Source organism: Thunnus albacares, chromosome 19, assembly GCF_914725855.1.
Source record: "Thunnus albacares chromosome 19, fThuAlb1.1, whole genome shotgun sequence".
Taxonomy (NCBI): Eukaryota; Metazoa; Chordata; class Actinopteri; order Scombriformes; family Scombridae; genus Thunnus; species Thunnus albacares.
In genome coordinates, this window is record NC_058124.1 from 13,755,337 (window position 1) to 13,771,435 (window position 16,099).

Consider the following 16,099-nt stretch of genomic DNA (forward strand, 5'->3'; position numbering starts at 1 on the left):
CGTGTGCTCATACAAATTACAGACACACACATACAGTACTCACACAAGTAGCTTCCAGGGGATCATGTGGATTTTTGTTAGCCTGCTTCTGAAGATTAATGTAGCCAGGTGTGTCTGTGTGTGCGCATGCTTGCACATGTGTGTCTGTGTGTGTGTTCTGAGCTTTGTCAGTTCACAGTTAAATCTTGCCAACCTCCCCCCTTCAGTTTCCTCTCTCTCTCTCTCTCTCTCTCTCTCTCTCTCTCTCTCTCTCTCTCTCTCTCTCTCTCTCTCTCTCTCTCCCCATCTCTCTTTCCGATGAACAGATTGAACTTCTTAATGAGCTGTTTTTATGGGCTCCTAATGCTCATCTACAGCTCTCCATATGCTCTATCCCTCCATCCGTCCGTCTCTCCCTGCCTCCCTCGACTCATCCATCCATTCTTGTCCCCCCCCCCCCCCCCCCTCCCCAACCACAGTCTTATCTCCCCAGCCTTCCTGCTGCAACAATGTTTATATCTACAGGCACTGGAGTACACACATGCACACATGTTCACAGTCACTTATACAACACACTGATGTGAACACACATATTGTAATTTATCAACTGTAGATACAAATATGCCCAATTTGCATCCACATTCCAGCCCATGCCCTCAAATTTGAATACATTTTTATTCACATATAGTGGCAAACATAAATACTGAATTATGAAAACTTTGTCTGGACCCCTGCTCTGTCATTATAAACACACACACACACTATGTCAAGATTTCAGAAAGTGGGTTCATATCTGTGTTTGGTAATGTGATAACAACATGACTGCAGGAGCATCTCACAATGAAGAACATTTGTATACAAATAAAGTAATTTCTCAAAGAGTGAATGGGAACTTTTTATTTTTTTCCGCTTAACTGAGAAAGGAATCAGGTCTTTATTTGAGACTGGCTGTTATATGAGGCCGACATTTTATTCCTTATATCTCTTGTTTTACAAGTAAATTTGATCAAATTTTAGTAGAAAGCCTCCCCGTTTCCCTGTTTTTGTGTCCTGCTTCCCTTTTCTGATTTATATACTCATTTTCTCTATCTGTTTCACAGTAAAAGCCTTCCAGCAGGTCAAGGGTCAACTTTCATTTCCTTGGAAGAATTTCATTGTGAAACATCTGCAATTGTTGACAAATGCTGACTTTCATTTCAAATAGCTTAACATCAAGACAGAATGACAGAGTGGAATTGATTGGAATTAAATTAGTGAGAGAGAAGAGTTTTTAAGAAAGGGTTAACAGAGCTTTGAGTATGATGTGATTATGTTGTTGCATGTAAGAAAATATTTAATGGCTTAATTTGCCATGCGAGCCATTACAGTACCGATACTGATAATTTTGCACCTCTGGTTATTATTTAAATATTAGCTTTTGTGAGAGAATTAGTGGTTTACATTTGTTTTTTCTCTTGTGCCTTTTGTACTTTGATATTCCTGGTCTGACTCCTGCAAACCATGGTATTAATCAGGACCAATTTATAGCGTATCGTTTGTAATTAAGGATTCCCATTCAAATTCCAATATTCTGACATAGAGCTCCAATAAGAGGAAATGCAGAGCAGAGGTAAGCAGAAACGAGAGGTGCTTAGCCAGCCGTATAGGTGCTGGAGCCTCATCTGTATGTGTTATCAGCCCATCTCCCTAGACACACACACACACACACACACACGCACGCTTTCACACTGGATAGAGGATCATGTCTACACACATGCACACACACACACATTCACACAAACATACTACATTTTCTCATTGAATACAGATGCCTACTTACTTTTTCTTTCTCTCCACATACTCTCTCCCTCTCTCACACATTTACACACACACACACAGACACGCACACACCTTTTCCCCTAAGCTCACTCCCCTATGCACCAGACAGCCTGCAAATATGCAGGTATTACAGAAAAAAGTCTGCCTATCTGACTGTTGGGGGAAAAGAGAGGTGAGAATTATTAATATTGCATTTGGCATTTTTGTCCCTCAGCAAATATAAAAAGTACATTTTCCACCCTCCCCTGCCTGTATTAAAAATTTCTGACCCTTAGGAATTACTCTTTATTTCAAAGGACCACATTGTACTCGAAGCACAGGCACAAACTCACAACAAAGCACAAACAAAAAACACTCCCAAATTTCTTTCCAATAAGTTAAAAATGCTTAATGATGTGTAATGACAGATTGTTTGCATGGATCTGTGAGTATTTACTCCAACTCTACTATTTAAAATGTACTTTATTGAGTTAGGAATCAACCGCAGACTCAAACATGCACGCGCTTGCTGTCGGCCTAGACGGGTTTCATTCTTGTTTCCGTTTCTGCTGCTTTGGGCTGAGACTCTTGGAAAGAGAGGCTTTTACAGTGCTGTGTGTTCGTGGACAGCACGTCTCAGTGCTTGTCCATTAGAGCAGGGAACATTGAGTCATTACCGAAGTCTGTGACAACAAATGGATGTAATGATTTGGCTGGCTGTGGTGGGGGAGTTGTACTGATGCAGAGAGAGAGACACACACACACTCAGAGACATACTGTGTACTACTTACACACCCAATCAAGCATGGAGGTAAATAATAACCCACGCATCAAAAACATACACAGCAGAAGTATTTGAACACATTCATCGACACTTTTCATGAAGGCACAGCTTTCTTCCTTCTTTTTTTCTATCTTCAGGATATGTGTGTGTGTTTATGTGTGTGTGTCTGAGTGTAGCCAGGTCTACTTTTCCCATCAGTTCCTCTCCTCAATTCTGGCCCATTAAAAGCCGGGAACTGAGATGTCCAATGGAGCACGTCACGAGGCCTGGTGGCGCACTGACAGACACTTCCCCATACATATATTAACACATCACACTATTGCCTTGCATTGGCTCAGCTTGTGTCTGTGGAGTAGTGTATGAGTTCATGGGGATGCCGGCAGACTCAAAGGGATTTATGCATGAGATCAGATAATAGAGGAGTAAAAAGCCTCAGCTGCTTTAATGTTTGGAGCTGGTAAATGTATAAACTCAACATTTCCGCCCCGTAATCATGTAATGATCCAAACTCAATTTAAGACTCACAAAATATTAAAGTCCTAATTTCAATTTGGTCCCCACTTTCTGATTGATGTACCTGTCTGGCGTCCTTCTCTTGCCGTTCTCGTTGACATCCAGCAGGAGTTCGGAGGAGTCCACTGGGGAGGTGGTGCTGGTGTCCAGGAGCAGCTGCTCATGCTGGGCCAGGTACTGTGCTGGGTTCTGCTTCGCCAGCCTTGCACAGTGAAGGAGTTCCCTCTGAAGGAGTGGCAGGTTGGCCTACAGAAGGAAACAGCGAAGGAATTTTAACAAATGTGTGCTTTAGACAACACTGACAACCATTTGTTGTATCCTGGGAAGAAAAGCAAGAATATAAATATTTCATCCCCCTTTTTGCATTTCAAAAAAATGTAAAACAATAAAAGTCACTTGCTTAGTCACTCACTCCTCTTTCTAAGAAGCTCTTAGCATTTTTGCTAATTTGAGAAACAGTGACAATAATCTGTCAGATTCTGAGCTGAGCTGTTTATATTAAAATGTTTTAAACATGTGTCTTGAAGTGGAGCTTTGGAAGTGCAAAAAACAGAAAAATGCAAAAGCAGTTGTGTCTGAGCTGCATTAAAGGTAATCTTTATATATAGATATCTGCATATGAATGCAGAATCTGTAGATTCTGCATTCATTACAAGATTTTGGTACCGGAAGTGTTCTGGTTTCCGTTTGTAGTCCAGGTAGTATTGACCAATCATGTTTGAGCAGGCTTTGATTGCATGCAGGTACACAGTCTGTGTGGAGAGCAAAAGAGGTGGAACGCATTGGCCAAAACCAATCTTGGAACCCATCGGCTATTTTCTGATGACGATTTAACTTTTCTTAAGCTTGTTATAAAAAAAATTTATCTGCATTCATTCTGTTTATAGACATTAGCTGAAATGTCCTCTGGACTGTCTCAAGTTGCTAATTTGACTGTAAATGTCGACCGGCGCACGGAAGAGGAAGTCTTGGCCTGGACATCCATTATCCGGATATCTACTTGCTACATTGGAACTGTGACTCCCTACGTCCTGCGTCACACAGAGCGTTGTGTGCCTGATGCGTGTTCTCGTCAGCTCGCATTGTGTTGTCTCGTCACTTTTTGGATAAGCTAGCAAAACCGTAACTTAAAAAGTTGTTTATTAGCCCAATCTTTGCCTTAACCGCAACATCACCGCAAGATGTCACTAAATCTTACACACTGGTCCTTTAAAGGTAATCAGAGTCAATTTAGGCTCTAAAAAAATGATATATGCAATTGCCATATACAAATTATACTCTCTCTATCTCTGTGATTTGGAACAAAATGTAAATCTCAATAAATTTGGACTGACATCAAGCTTGTTATATAGATATATCTCATAACACATAAACATTTACTATCCTTCAGAGAGAACAGAAAGCCTCAAACTCAAAAATAAAAATGTAATGTTATAATGAAAGTTTCTTCTCACTGCCTTAGATTTCCAAAAACACCAATTTGAGGTAACAAGAGATCCATTTCTTCCTCCGTTTGCTCATTACCACTGAACCACTGCCACTTCCTGTGACCCAGAGTGCATTAACACCCAAAAGAATTTCTCTGTGGCATATACATTTTACATATTTTTTAAAGAAACAACAGCTATTTTGAATCTCTTTGACATAACAAGGGGGTCTGCTTTCTTGTGCAGAGTTACAGGGTCATGCAGGTATGTGAGGATCGACTTCAAAGACATCTGATGGGTTGCATTTTGAAGCAAGAAGATGAAAGTGTTGCGTCAGTAAGGTTCAGAATGAGAGTGGGGGCTATTTTGGCGAGGTACATCACAGGAGCCTTTGGAGGGGCCATCTTTGCAAGTTTTCAGTCTCTTAATCTTTGTTTTGTCCTCAACTTAATCTCTCTCTAAGTCTCTTGCTTTGTTTTTTCTTTCCTAATTTCTTTCCATTCTTATAATCTTCTTCATGATTTTATTCACTCCATCCTTTTTTTCCTCTCCCTGTACTGCATAAGTTGTCGGATTTGCTTCTTTTTCTTTGACCATTCGATCTTGTCTTTGCCAACTGCATAAAGACTTAATACCCGTAAAACACAACTATGAGTTTTTAAGGAGTATTTATGTTTCATAATCATATGAATATCCCTCTCCAGTAGCTGGCTGTAGTAAAAGAAATGCCAAGCGCTGGCCTTCAATTTACCTGCCCGAGTTAATGGTCCGTTAATAGTTTATGATCGTAATTACCCTCTGAAAAAAGAGCATTAAATAGATTGCTTTGACCCTGGTGAACTCATCTTTCATTTATTAGAGGTCATCCTAATTGCTGGAGATGTGGGATGCATTAACAAAAAGACTGAGTCAAGAAATGCCGACCACTGAAGAGACTGGATCATTTTTCATATGATAAAGTGTGGCGATTTGCCTCTGTGTAGTTACGGTAACCAACATCTGCACTTGCATAAAAGGAAAATTTCAAGTAGTTTTTCAGCAGCCACAGCTAAAATCCAGCCAGGATGATTTATTATGAAAATACTGGATCTGTCATTTTGTCAAACAGTGCCAAAAAACAATTCACAATGTGCCACGTTCAGGATATGCTGCACTTCATCAACTTTCTGTTTCTGTGTAATTTTCCGTTGGTGGAGAATCTAGGTGACTTATTTTTTGCACGTCTGTATTGTCCTATTTCAATTATTTCCTATCACAACTCTCTGTCTGCTTAGCTAAATGTGTTTATTCCTGTGGCTGCGACTCGCAACACGCCTGTCACTTCAGCACAACACAAGAAAAACAAAACACTTGACAGCTAAGAGGAGAGCAAACTTAAAAAAAGCACACCTTTAACTTGAAACCAGAGAAACATTGTTACTTTGTAAGCCTGTTGTCTCGTGTGGCGGGCGTCCTGCCAACACATCACGTCACTGGCGCTGTGTGGTTTATGATTGCCTCCTTCCAGTAAAGAGTCCCAACCAATTTGCGGTTTAGTATTAAGAGAAGGGGAAAGGAGTTGAGTGGGTTTGGGTAGGGGTGGGGGTGGGGGTTTGAAGGGGTCGGCTTGATCTAACATTAGCGTAATGAAAAACTCTGAGCCCTGACGCGCATTGTTGCAGCTGCGCTTCTACGCACCTATAAAAGCTCCCCCACACCTCCAACAGCTCTCTGCTACCATATGGTAGCTGGCATTAAAGGCCCCGCAGTGGGAAGACACTAAAATTAGACTGGGGAGAGCGAGAGGCAGAGAAGTAGCGATGGAGGGAGAAAAAAAAAAACAAAACAGTTGCATCTTTGATTCCGCAGCCATCCCGGTGATACACTAACCATCTGGCGAGGAGAGGAGAAGGGAAGGAGGGACTGGAGGATGGATGGATGAATGGAGAATGGTAGATAAACAGAGACAGGAAAGGGATAAAGATATGAAGGGAGATCAAATGAAAAGAGAGAAAGAGGAAGAATACTTAAGAATAAAGGAGGGGTGTAAGGAAAAAAAGAGGGAGGACACAAAATCCCTGTTTGTGTTGTTAACAGCCATTTACGGCTGTTCTAGTGGGACCAATTTCTACCGCCCACATCCACGCAGGACATCAGTGGATTGGATAGGCTTGTGAATGTCAGTTCACACATGCAAACATCTGCAAATGCACACATGCATGCGCACACAGACAGAGTAAAGTGAGATGATATCGTGTTCAGGGAGAACCAACTGTCTTGTTTTCATAAATAACATTTAGCCTACCTCATACCTGTCACTCAGATTCAAATAGAAGACGTAGAGAGAGAAATAGATGAGGACTGAGGGGGGAAAGAGGAAAAAAAAACGGGTGGAAAGAAAGTGAAAAAGTGAAAGAGAGTCTTTCCAGAGGTGTGTAATAGAAACAAATGAGCTTTGTGTTAAATGTTAGGCTCGTCTCTGCTCTTTCAATACAGTGCTGATATTGATCTCAGCTTCACCAAGACCCCATAACATGATCTGAACTGCAAGCGGGCAGTACATCCCTCAATATAAACCCAAGTCCCATTTGTCATCTTTGACTAGCAAAACAAATCATAACACCACCACCACTACTCTCACTATGAGACTGCTTTAACTCACCAAATCCTGCAGACATTCAGAATATGCACCTATCTAACACAAACAGTCCAAATGCACATAAATGGATACTGTTTCATGTGGAGTTACAAACAGAAAAAAACGCCATCCCTCTTCATTTTTATCTCCCAGACTGGAATAAAGAGACGTAAGGTACGCTGTTGTGACTGAAACAAGATGACCGGTGACAAATGGGCTGAAGCAAAGGCACGGCTGGGTGCTTAAGAGAGCGCTCCTTCCACTAGTAATACCATGCTAATAGCTGAAAATGGGAAATACTTGCTGAAGATGTGGCTTTGCGGGATGAACAATCAATGACAAAACAAGCCTAAGAGAAGAAAGAGGAGGAGGCTGGAAAGGAGTGTATGAAAGGGGACGTTGTTCATGTAGAGAGGCACAAAACCACACTCATTTTGCTCTGTTCCAGCACACGTTAAGCAAGTTTCTTAAAAAAAAAACAACAAAAAAAACTTTTTTCCAGTTCAAATATTACAAAGACACATATTCTGTACAAGGTTGCTGGTTAAAAAGAGTGAACTAAAAAGAGGAAGATCAACCTCAGCACTGAAATGACTTATGCTCTGTTTAATTTGTCGGAGGGAGAAACAGACATATTGAGCAAGAGAGAGGGAAAAAACAGATGATGTGAGAGACAGAATGAGAGCGACAATGTGTTGTGAAACTGCAGAAAAACTGAGTGAGGAGCAAGAAAGAAACAGGTGAAGATTAGATACAAGACAGAGATGCAAAGAGACTGTACAAAAATAGGGAGAAATATCATGAACATAAGTATGCACATCTGGGTCTGGGCTTGCTAAATGTTTTCCAGATTTGGTCAGATCAGACAGGCAGGCAGGCAAACCTTATGTTGTAATTGCATATACACAAATATCTACCTTCAGAAAGGGTATGACAAAAGGTCGCAGAGGGAAGTTGGTGGCTTCTTGGAGCTTGGAGTGAAATTCTTCGATGGTTAGTGTGGAATTCTGGAGGAGAGGGAGAGACAGAGAGAAAACACATGAATCCATGTGGAAGGCATTAAGTGATAATATTACTTATTGGAAGCTAAGCTATATCCTGGCCTGGAGTGAATGTTTCGGGTTTTGTAATAGGAAGCATATGGTGCAGGCCACAGTGAAAGACCCACAGAAAACAAAGACACACATCTCCCTCAATTAACAAAACAAATACACATGCAGGAGTTTGAGTCACATCATCAAGGAAAAAAAAAATGCTGCGTGAGGGACAAATGTGTTTAATATTTTACCAGGTGTGCTCTTTTTGAACATGGTTGTGAATATGAGTGTCAGTGGACATTAATACATGAATATGATGATTATTGGATTATTTTAATAACCAGCTACCCACATATGTATCTAAACAGTTGAGTTGTTTGAAGACATTTCAGTCTATTTTTTATACAAACATACATAGAAGTCTGCTTATTTGTTATTCTCAGTAGTGGCTGAAAAAACTCAAGATTGGTGAATTTTTGCTGTGTTAATTCATTTCCAGTAATATAATACATGTTTTGCACATGATATTGAGAAATTTCTCCCGAAACTCCTGTTTGTGTAACTGAACTTTGTTTGGAAGGATCAAAGGGACCAAAATACATTACAGTAGCATGTGGTGGACCAGGCAAATATGCAGTAGACAGGAAGTGGGGAGTATATTTACTGTGAGTGGGTATTTGTATGTTTTCTATGGTTGCAAACAGAAGGTGTGTATGAGTGTGTGGTTGGAGCTGTGGGGGGTCAAAAGTGGGTTATGTATTCCAGTTTATCAACCTTCCACACCCAAAACCAAGTCTAGTTTCTGTCTCTCCTTCTTCTAACTCGCATTGATGACATGACAAGACACCAGTGACACTATTTTTAATTTTCAACATGAAGTATTCCCAAGATGCAGAGAAGAGCGAAAGAGTGAAAAACAGGGAGAAAGAGGTGAGAGGTGCACATGGGAGAAGGATCTGCTATATAACAAGCAAAAATACAAACAAGAAAAAAAAAAAAAAAAATCAAGCGAGACGGAGAACATAAAAAAAACAGAAGATATTATTTTTCCTCCCCACACTCTCTGTGTTATTTCCCAGACCTGAATTTTGTTACATTCAGCCTTACATCTGTTCGCCCAGATTGCGTAGGGGCTGTTCTTGACAGCTAGTGAAACCTCCTGAGTCTCCCTCTGTCCCTCTCCCCAGCACACAACTAGCTAATTAACGGTGTCACTCTTTTCAATAAGGCAGGGGGAGGGACAGAGAGACAGTGAGCGAGAGAGGAGAGGAAGGGGGGGGAGGGTGGGGGGATGTGGGAGGGAGGTATGCAAGCCAAAAGGACACAGGAGAGGCATGTGCATATGCAGACGGTGAGAAAAATAAACATAGTGAAGCCAAAAGGAGGCTATGCTCTGTGTGGCTAATTAAAAAAATTCCTCCCTCCATCTCCTCCGCCTCCTCCTCCTCCTTGCTGCACAACATTCAATCACTATTTCTGTATTCCCCTGCTTGTTATGCTCAAAATTTCTCTGATCACATAGACGTGTGGTAAATCTTTAGATTTGCACATGTATTTTATACCAAATGCTCTCGATGATATAGCCTTGATATAACCATGTCAGCTAAGCTGGAGAAACGCATCTGTCTTATCAAATCTCTCTTGGATGAATGTATTTTGATGTTTGTGGGCTTGATTTGTATTTTGCAGTATTAGTAATGCTGAATCTCAGGTGAAGAAAATGTTTTTTTTTTCTCACTTTTTTATAGTTTCAGTTTTGTTGTGTTGTATGTTATGTTGTTTATGTAAAACAAATCATAACATGAGTCTGGTGTTAAAATAAGAGGTCTAATCCTTATTGCTCCGTGCCTCTAGTTTTCCATGTTGCTGCATACACTATGTGTTATTTTATATAAATAAATGTAATGTAATTAAATCTATAGTGGATCAGGTGCATAAAGACAGTAGTCTCCTGGTTTGAACATAATACCATGGTTTCATTAGGCACTGTGTTACACTCAGTAATGGGCCGTAAAGTACTGATGGATGTCAATCTAGAGGCAGAGATTTGAAAATCTCTCTAAGTGTTTATTTTACACTAATGTCTAAAGGACCAGGTGGGTGAGGTTTCTGACATAAGGAAATAAAAGGCTTAAAAAATCCCCAAGGAGGTTTCATAATCGGTGATACTTCAAAGTCGTGCTTCCCTGTGACTGACAACTAACCTGACACTATTTAAACTTCTGTGATTCAGTAAACCTCTTCCATCTGGCACTGCAGGCATGCTGAACACATTTTTCTCAAATAACCTGCTAATTGATTCACTTACTGTATTGCTGCTAACTTAAGGCCTGGTGTCAACTTTCACTCTATGAGCCCTTTGATCTAAAGCTCACATACAGAGCAGCTACTCACCACTAGTCCCAGCACTAGCGTGCGGACCCGCTCGCCGATTTCAGGTGAGATGTCGTTGCCAAACTGTTGTAGGGTTGTGAGGAAACGCTTGAGCTTACTAAGCTGCCGGGCGCCGCAGGCTGGTGGCAGCTGCTGGTTGGCCAGCGAGGATGAGGAGGAGGAGCTTGGACCGTTACTGTAGCCGTTGGGAGGTGACGGAGCGCCGTTGAGCGCCGTAGGAGAGTGGCTACTGCCATTGGTTACTGGTTGAGAGAAAGACAAAGAATACAGCAAAATGAAAAATATTGATACTTTAAAAGTTGTTCAAAATCATAAGTTGGTGAATATCATTTCCATAGAAACACAGTGTTGTGCAGAAGTAATACTGCCTTCTCTCTCTTTTGCTATATATAAATAACCAAAAATAACATAAAATCCAGAATGTGCCTTTAACACCAACAAAGGAAACAACATAGGTCAGCTTCATGGAGACCTAACCACTGATTTGAAATGATTTACATTCCCCCGAAAACATTTGCAATCCTCAACATTTGTTTCCAATCATCGCAGTGTGTTTGATCCTTTGCGGCATCCTCCCATAAAAAAACATATTTCTGCATTTGGAGACATGTTGCCTCTCTGCACCTCCTCACTTTCCCTCCCTCCCTGCAGTCTAAACAAGCAGGGACAGTGTGACCCCCGTCGTGCCAGAGCACAGGAGCTCTGTGTGTGTGTGTGTGTCTGTGCGTCTATGTGTGTGTTGGGGGAGTTGGTGTACAAAGAGATACAAGGCGGCATAAAGCTTTCTCTCTAATGAGATTAGGTTTTGACTAGCGATCCACTCACTCCCCTTCTGGCCGCCGTCCAAAGCCGCCACTGTAAAGAGAGGAGAGAGACGAGATACTCAAACTGCATCTGGTAACAATTACGTCGGGTGGAAATCAAAGCATACTGCTTTGTTAAAACCTTCGGCATGTGTAATGAGAGAGCTGGGCCTTTCCTCCCTCATCGCACGGAAGCCCCGACGTTAATTGTGGAGTGTGAGTGTTTGCAAGAAAGAGAGAGAGAGAGAGACAGATACAAAGAGAAATGGAGAAAGTAAATACTAGAGACTAAGAAAGGGAGAGCAAGTGATTGAACGAGAACAAAATGATGCCTCTGTTGAAGAGAACCCGCACTACTAACACAGACTTGAGGGCTCTGAGTATTTTGAACGGCAGGGCCTTTGATTATTTGATTCTAGTGCTCTCCATGCAAGTGGTTAAGTATGCACTTCTAAGTGAATACTAGGGTGTAATTTGCTCGTCACAGACTATGTGCACGTCATGGCAAAGCTCCAATGGTTTGTTAGCGTGGGTGTTAATGAATTTGTTGGGGGGAGTTGTTGGGAATGACTGCAATTTGAAAAGGCTCAATGCAACTTGTTAAGCAGGTCTTGTGATGCTAATGGTGCTTTTTTTTTAGGTTAGTGTTTACTAATGTGTCTTCCCATGTGGGAGCGCAGGTGTATCTGATCAGTTTTAGTGTGTGCTGCTGTATGTTTTCCATGTGTGATTTAAGGTGGAGTTTATGCAGTCTGATATACAGCATCCCACCTTCACCTTAGAATTGATTTATGGTTCAGCCTCACATGGCACCTGCTGACTACCACCGTTGTATTATATGTAGGGATGCACATACAGTATCTTTAACTTTTTCTCTCCTGATACAGATTCCAATACCACAGTGCAGTGTCTACTGATACTGAGCATCAATCAATACTCGTGCTCTCTCTTCCCACATTTAAAATGTGTATTATTTACTGAGTGGAACTCCAAGGAATGATTATATAAGGTAACCTAAGGTCAGGGATGCTGAGTTGGTGGTCTGTTTTTAGTAAATCAGTGTAACTATTAGTGGAAACACTGACGTTTATGTTGTTGTTGAACACAGAAACTGTATTTAATGGTTGGTTTAATGATTGGTTATGTCATCCACTTTATAAAGTCAGATCAGTCTGTCCCTAATTACCGTATATGGATGCATAGTACATTATCAGTTCATATCATGTTTTAATTACATGATGTGTGTTACTGTATGCAGAAGATTACTGTGCCTTTCCACAACTTGTTTGATGTTGCTTTCACCAATGGAGACTTTTACTGTAGGAGACGACATGAGTAACCCAAGCTGACTAATCACAGTTTTTCCAGCCTTCCAGGATGTCTCTGTTGCTGCCATAACCTCTTAATGCAGAGCTGTAAATCTTGCTTTACTCACATGTGGTGGGGGTGTAGGAGCTGTTGCGGGGTGCTCCTTGTGTGCTGGGTGGGGGCGGCATGGTAGGGGGGGTCAACCTGGACTGTGTCTTGACGTCCGCAGGTGAGTCGGGCATGGTGGAGCGCTTCCCAGTGCGATCTGAAAGGAAGACAAAGAAGACAAGGGGAAGATTATAGCAACATAACAAACATAACACGCTCGTATAGCTTAACACAGGAAATGAACTGCAGTTCAGGGAAACACATTCCAAATCTGTGAGCCTAGAAAGGAACGATGTCATAATTTGCACGTTAACAGCAGCAGGATTTAATTTGATAACAAAGCGCCTGTGAGGTACAACAGACAGACTAGATCTGGAAATAGATGGCTCAGGCTCACCACATCATATGTCTGCGTGTCTGGCCACATTGACACTGATGCATATGCTCAGACTGTCAAATGAGAAATGAGAAGAGAGAAAGGAGAGATTCACAGACAAACAGGAGCATAAATCTGCAGCGAGTACGGGTCTCATTCCACCACCATCTGTGCCATCCTGCATGCCCGCTGTACAGAACGGCAACACAGCAAACCCCCCTCCCCTGCTAACGACTGCAGTGCTCATTACACACACACACACACTCACATTCTCCCAATGCTTGTATTCCTGGATACTATACTCACATCTGTTGAGGACGGTAACAGCAGACAACCAACTAGTCAATGAGCTAATTTGAGATTGCAGAAACACAAGCTAACATGCAACTCTTGTTTTATTCGTAACTTCTTAACTTCAAATTAATCCACGCTTGAAAATTAAAGCACCACGGATCATGAGAAATTTAAAACATTATCAAAACATAATATTTATTTTATGATATGCCTGTTTGGACCTAATTCAGTTGCTTTGTGTTCAGCAGATAACTGACCATATCAAATGTCTGTTAACAACAACAAAGACGTTATCAGAGTCTTGCACTGGTGCGAGGGCTGAGCCCATAGAGTGCAGGATAAGATACACAGCTTCTCTCAGCAACAGTAGAAACAAACCAACAGTATCGCAGAGTCAACAGACTGTCATCGACTGTCTCTGTGGCACATTGTGAAGGATTATAAAAAAAAAGGGCAAAGAGGGGAAAGAGGGTGCAGACAAGAGAGAGGAGGGAAGGGAGGAGCCGCTAGAGAAACAAAAGCACTGTCTGTGACACTGGGAACACGTAGCTGTATCATGGAGTGAATCCATGTGCCTTGACTCAAAGCACAGTAAAAGCACATATTCTCTGTAATCAGGGTTTTAAGGGTACATGTATCAGAAACGCACATTCTTCTCATGATAGAGACACCAAACACCCTAATGTGTTTGTGTGAGTGTGTGTGCATTTTTGCATGATGAATATGCATGCTGTTACGTAATCTTATATTTTACATGCATCTACGTCTATTTGCATATTTTCCCTCAGTGTTTGTGTATTAAATGTGTAAATTATATGCACTAGAAAGCACATAAATATTAAATGTTACTCTGTGCCGACTGTTTGGATCCATAGTGTTAAGTTTAGGTGAAATGAAAGAGAAATACTGATGTGAAAGAGACAGGATGGCCTAAGCCTGTTAGCTAGGCCTGAGCCTCAGTAACACTCTGCCTCGCTGCTGCCGAGGTGCACTGTGACTAAGTATTTTAGTCACGCTAGCTTGGCTTTAGTAGGCAGGCGAGTGAGAGATGGAAATGTCACTGAAATTCTAAATACAGGGCGCCCCATAACTCTATTTCCAGAACGTTTGGGTCACTTTTGTTTATTCTACATTTTGACCCTTTAAGAAATAAGCAGAAAGAATATGGTGTAACTGAATGAAACAATCAGTCTTGTCACAGGAAGTATACAAGATATAAATACACAGTGATTACACCGTGAAACTTCATGGCTATGACATTCTCTAAGCTTTAAAGGTTTACTGTGAGGTACTGAGACATGCAACAAAGTGAGGATTAATTTCTTGAAACTATTTTCTGAGAAAACACTAGTTGCCTCTTGAGGCTTTACTGCTCTTTCCATAACCAATTTGAGGTGATTTGAACTAGTTTGAGCACCAGTATGCTATTACCAGGATACTTCCTTGTTGTGAAATGGTGATAAATAGTGAAATTTGGAGTCTGGGCAAAAATGCGCCCTCCCCAGACAGAAGTCACACTTCTCCCTACAAACCATTGAAGACTGTCCCTAACTAACATGCACTCTTTGGAGTTGTTTTAGCAGGAGTCGACTGATACAGTCACTGGGAAGATTGGATTTATCTGGCTCCCAGTACGCTGGCACAAAAATGAAAGGACTGGTAGGATGAACTGGGAGATGTAGACCAGGACTAGGAATCAAGATGCAACAAGGCTCGAAGCTAGACCCTTTTAGACTTAATTGATAGATCCAGTTTCGACTAAACTTCTCAAATTTGTTTGATTTGTTTGGTTTGACTGCAAGAATTGATCAATTTAAGTTTATCATCACCATACAATAAAATAAGCTTTTGCTTGGCAAGAGAGGATTGAACTAAAATGCAGAGAAAAACTGGATAAATTGCAGGAGAGCAGCATGAATGGATACACAGTAGAGACTAGTGGAAAAAAGCTGAGTGATTAGGAAAGCAGAGAATGGAGGAATGGAGGTGAAAGAAGAGTCAATATGAAAAGAAGACAGAGAGAACAGAGAGACTGTCCAAACCTTTAACTGTCTATTCATTGTGGCTAATCTTTTGGTAACTTGCTCTTTCCCTCTCTACCTATTTCCTCACACACACAAACACCCCCCCCCCCCACTCCCCCCCTCCTCACCCCCACCCCCAACCTGGCCAGAAAAAGAAAGGTTTACTACTCTAATTTCACCACAGTAAAAAGTCTGGATTGGACTATTTATTTTATAAACTCAGGATATAGCAGAGTAGCTTGTGGAAACATATAGTCTTACCTCTGCCTGCCAGCTATCATATCCTGTATGCCTGCCTAAAATATGATGTATGAAAATACAAGGTCATTAAAAAAAAGACGGCCGAGTGACAGGACCCAAGGTAATTCATCATTTTCCAGTCAAACACAAAGACCTTACATGTATATAGTTAACGAGCCCAAGTTAAATAGAGAGAAGTCACCATATCACACATGGTTGTACTTAAATTGTTTCACTCTTTCCAAATTTTTGTATATTGGCTTTTCTAATTGTGTGGTAATTTTTGGCGCAGTTCACTTAATCTATTGTTAGATACTTGGACACCAAATTAGGACCCAAATCATCTTATAATTACCTTCATCTTTGTGACTAGGTAAGGAAATGGGTAGAGTAAATGA

At 41.2% G+C, this 16,099-nt stretch overlaps 1 protein-coding gene across 4 annotated transcripts in view; it reads right to left on the reverse strand.

Moving 5' to 3' along the window:
• runx1t1 (RUNX1 partner transcriptional co-repressor 1) overlaps window positions 1-16,099 on the reverse strand; it is a 58,543-nt gene that overhangs the window by 11,417 nt on the left and 31,027 nt on the right. For all 4 annotated transcript variants that reach the window (XM_044336278.1, XM_044336276.1, XM_044336277.1 and 1 more), the window contains exons 2-5: window positions 12,787-12,924; window positions 10,549-10,790; window positions 8,035-8,124; window positions 3,138-3,319 (exon numbers count right to left, since the gene is read on the reverse strand). In XM_044336278.1, the coding sequence (XP_044192213.1) occupies window positions 3,138-3,319; window positions 8,035-8,124; window positions 10,549-10,790; window positions 12,787-12,924 (652 nt within the window). The remainder of the gene's footprint in view (window positions 1-3,137; window positions 3,320-8,034; window positions 8,125-10,548; window positions 10,791-12,786; window positions 12,925-16,099) is intronic.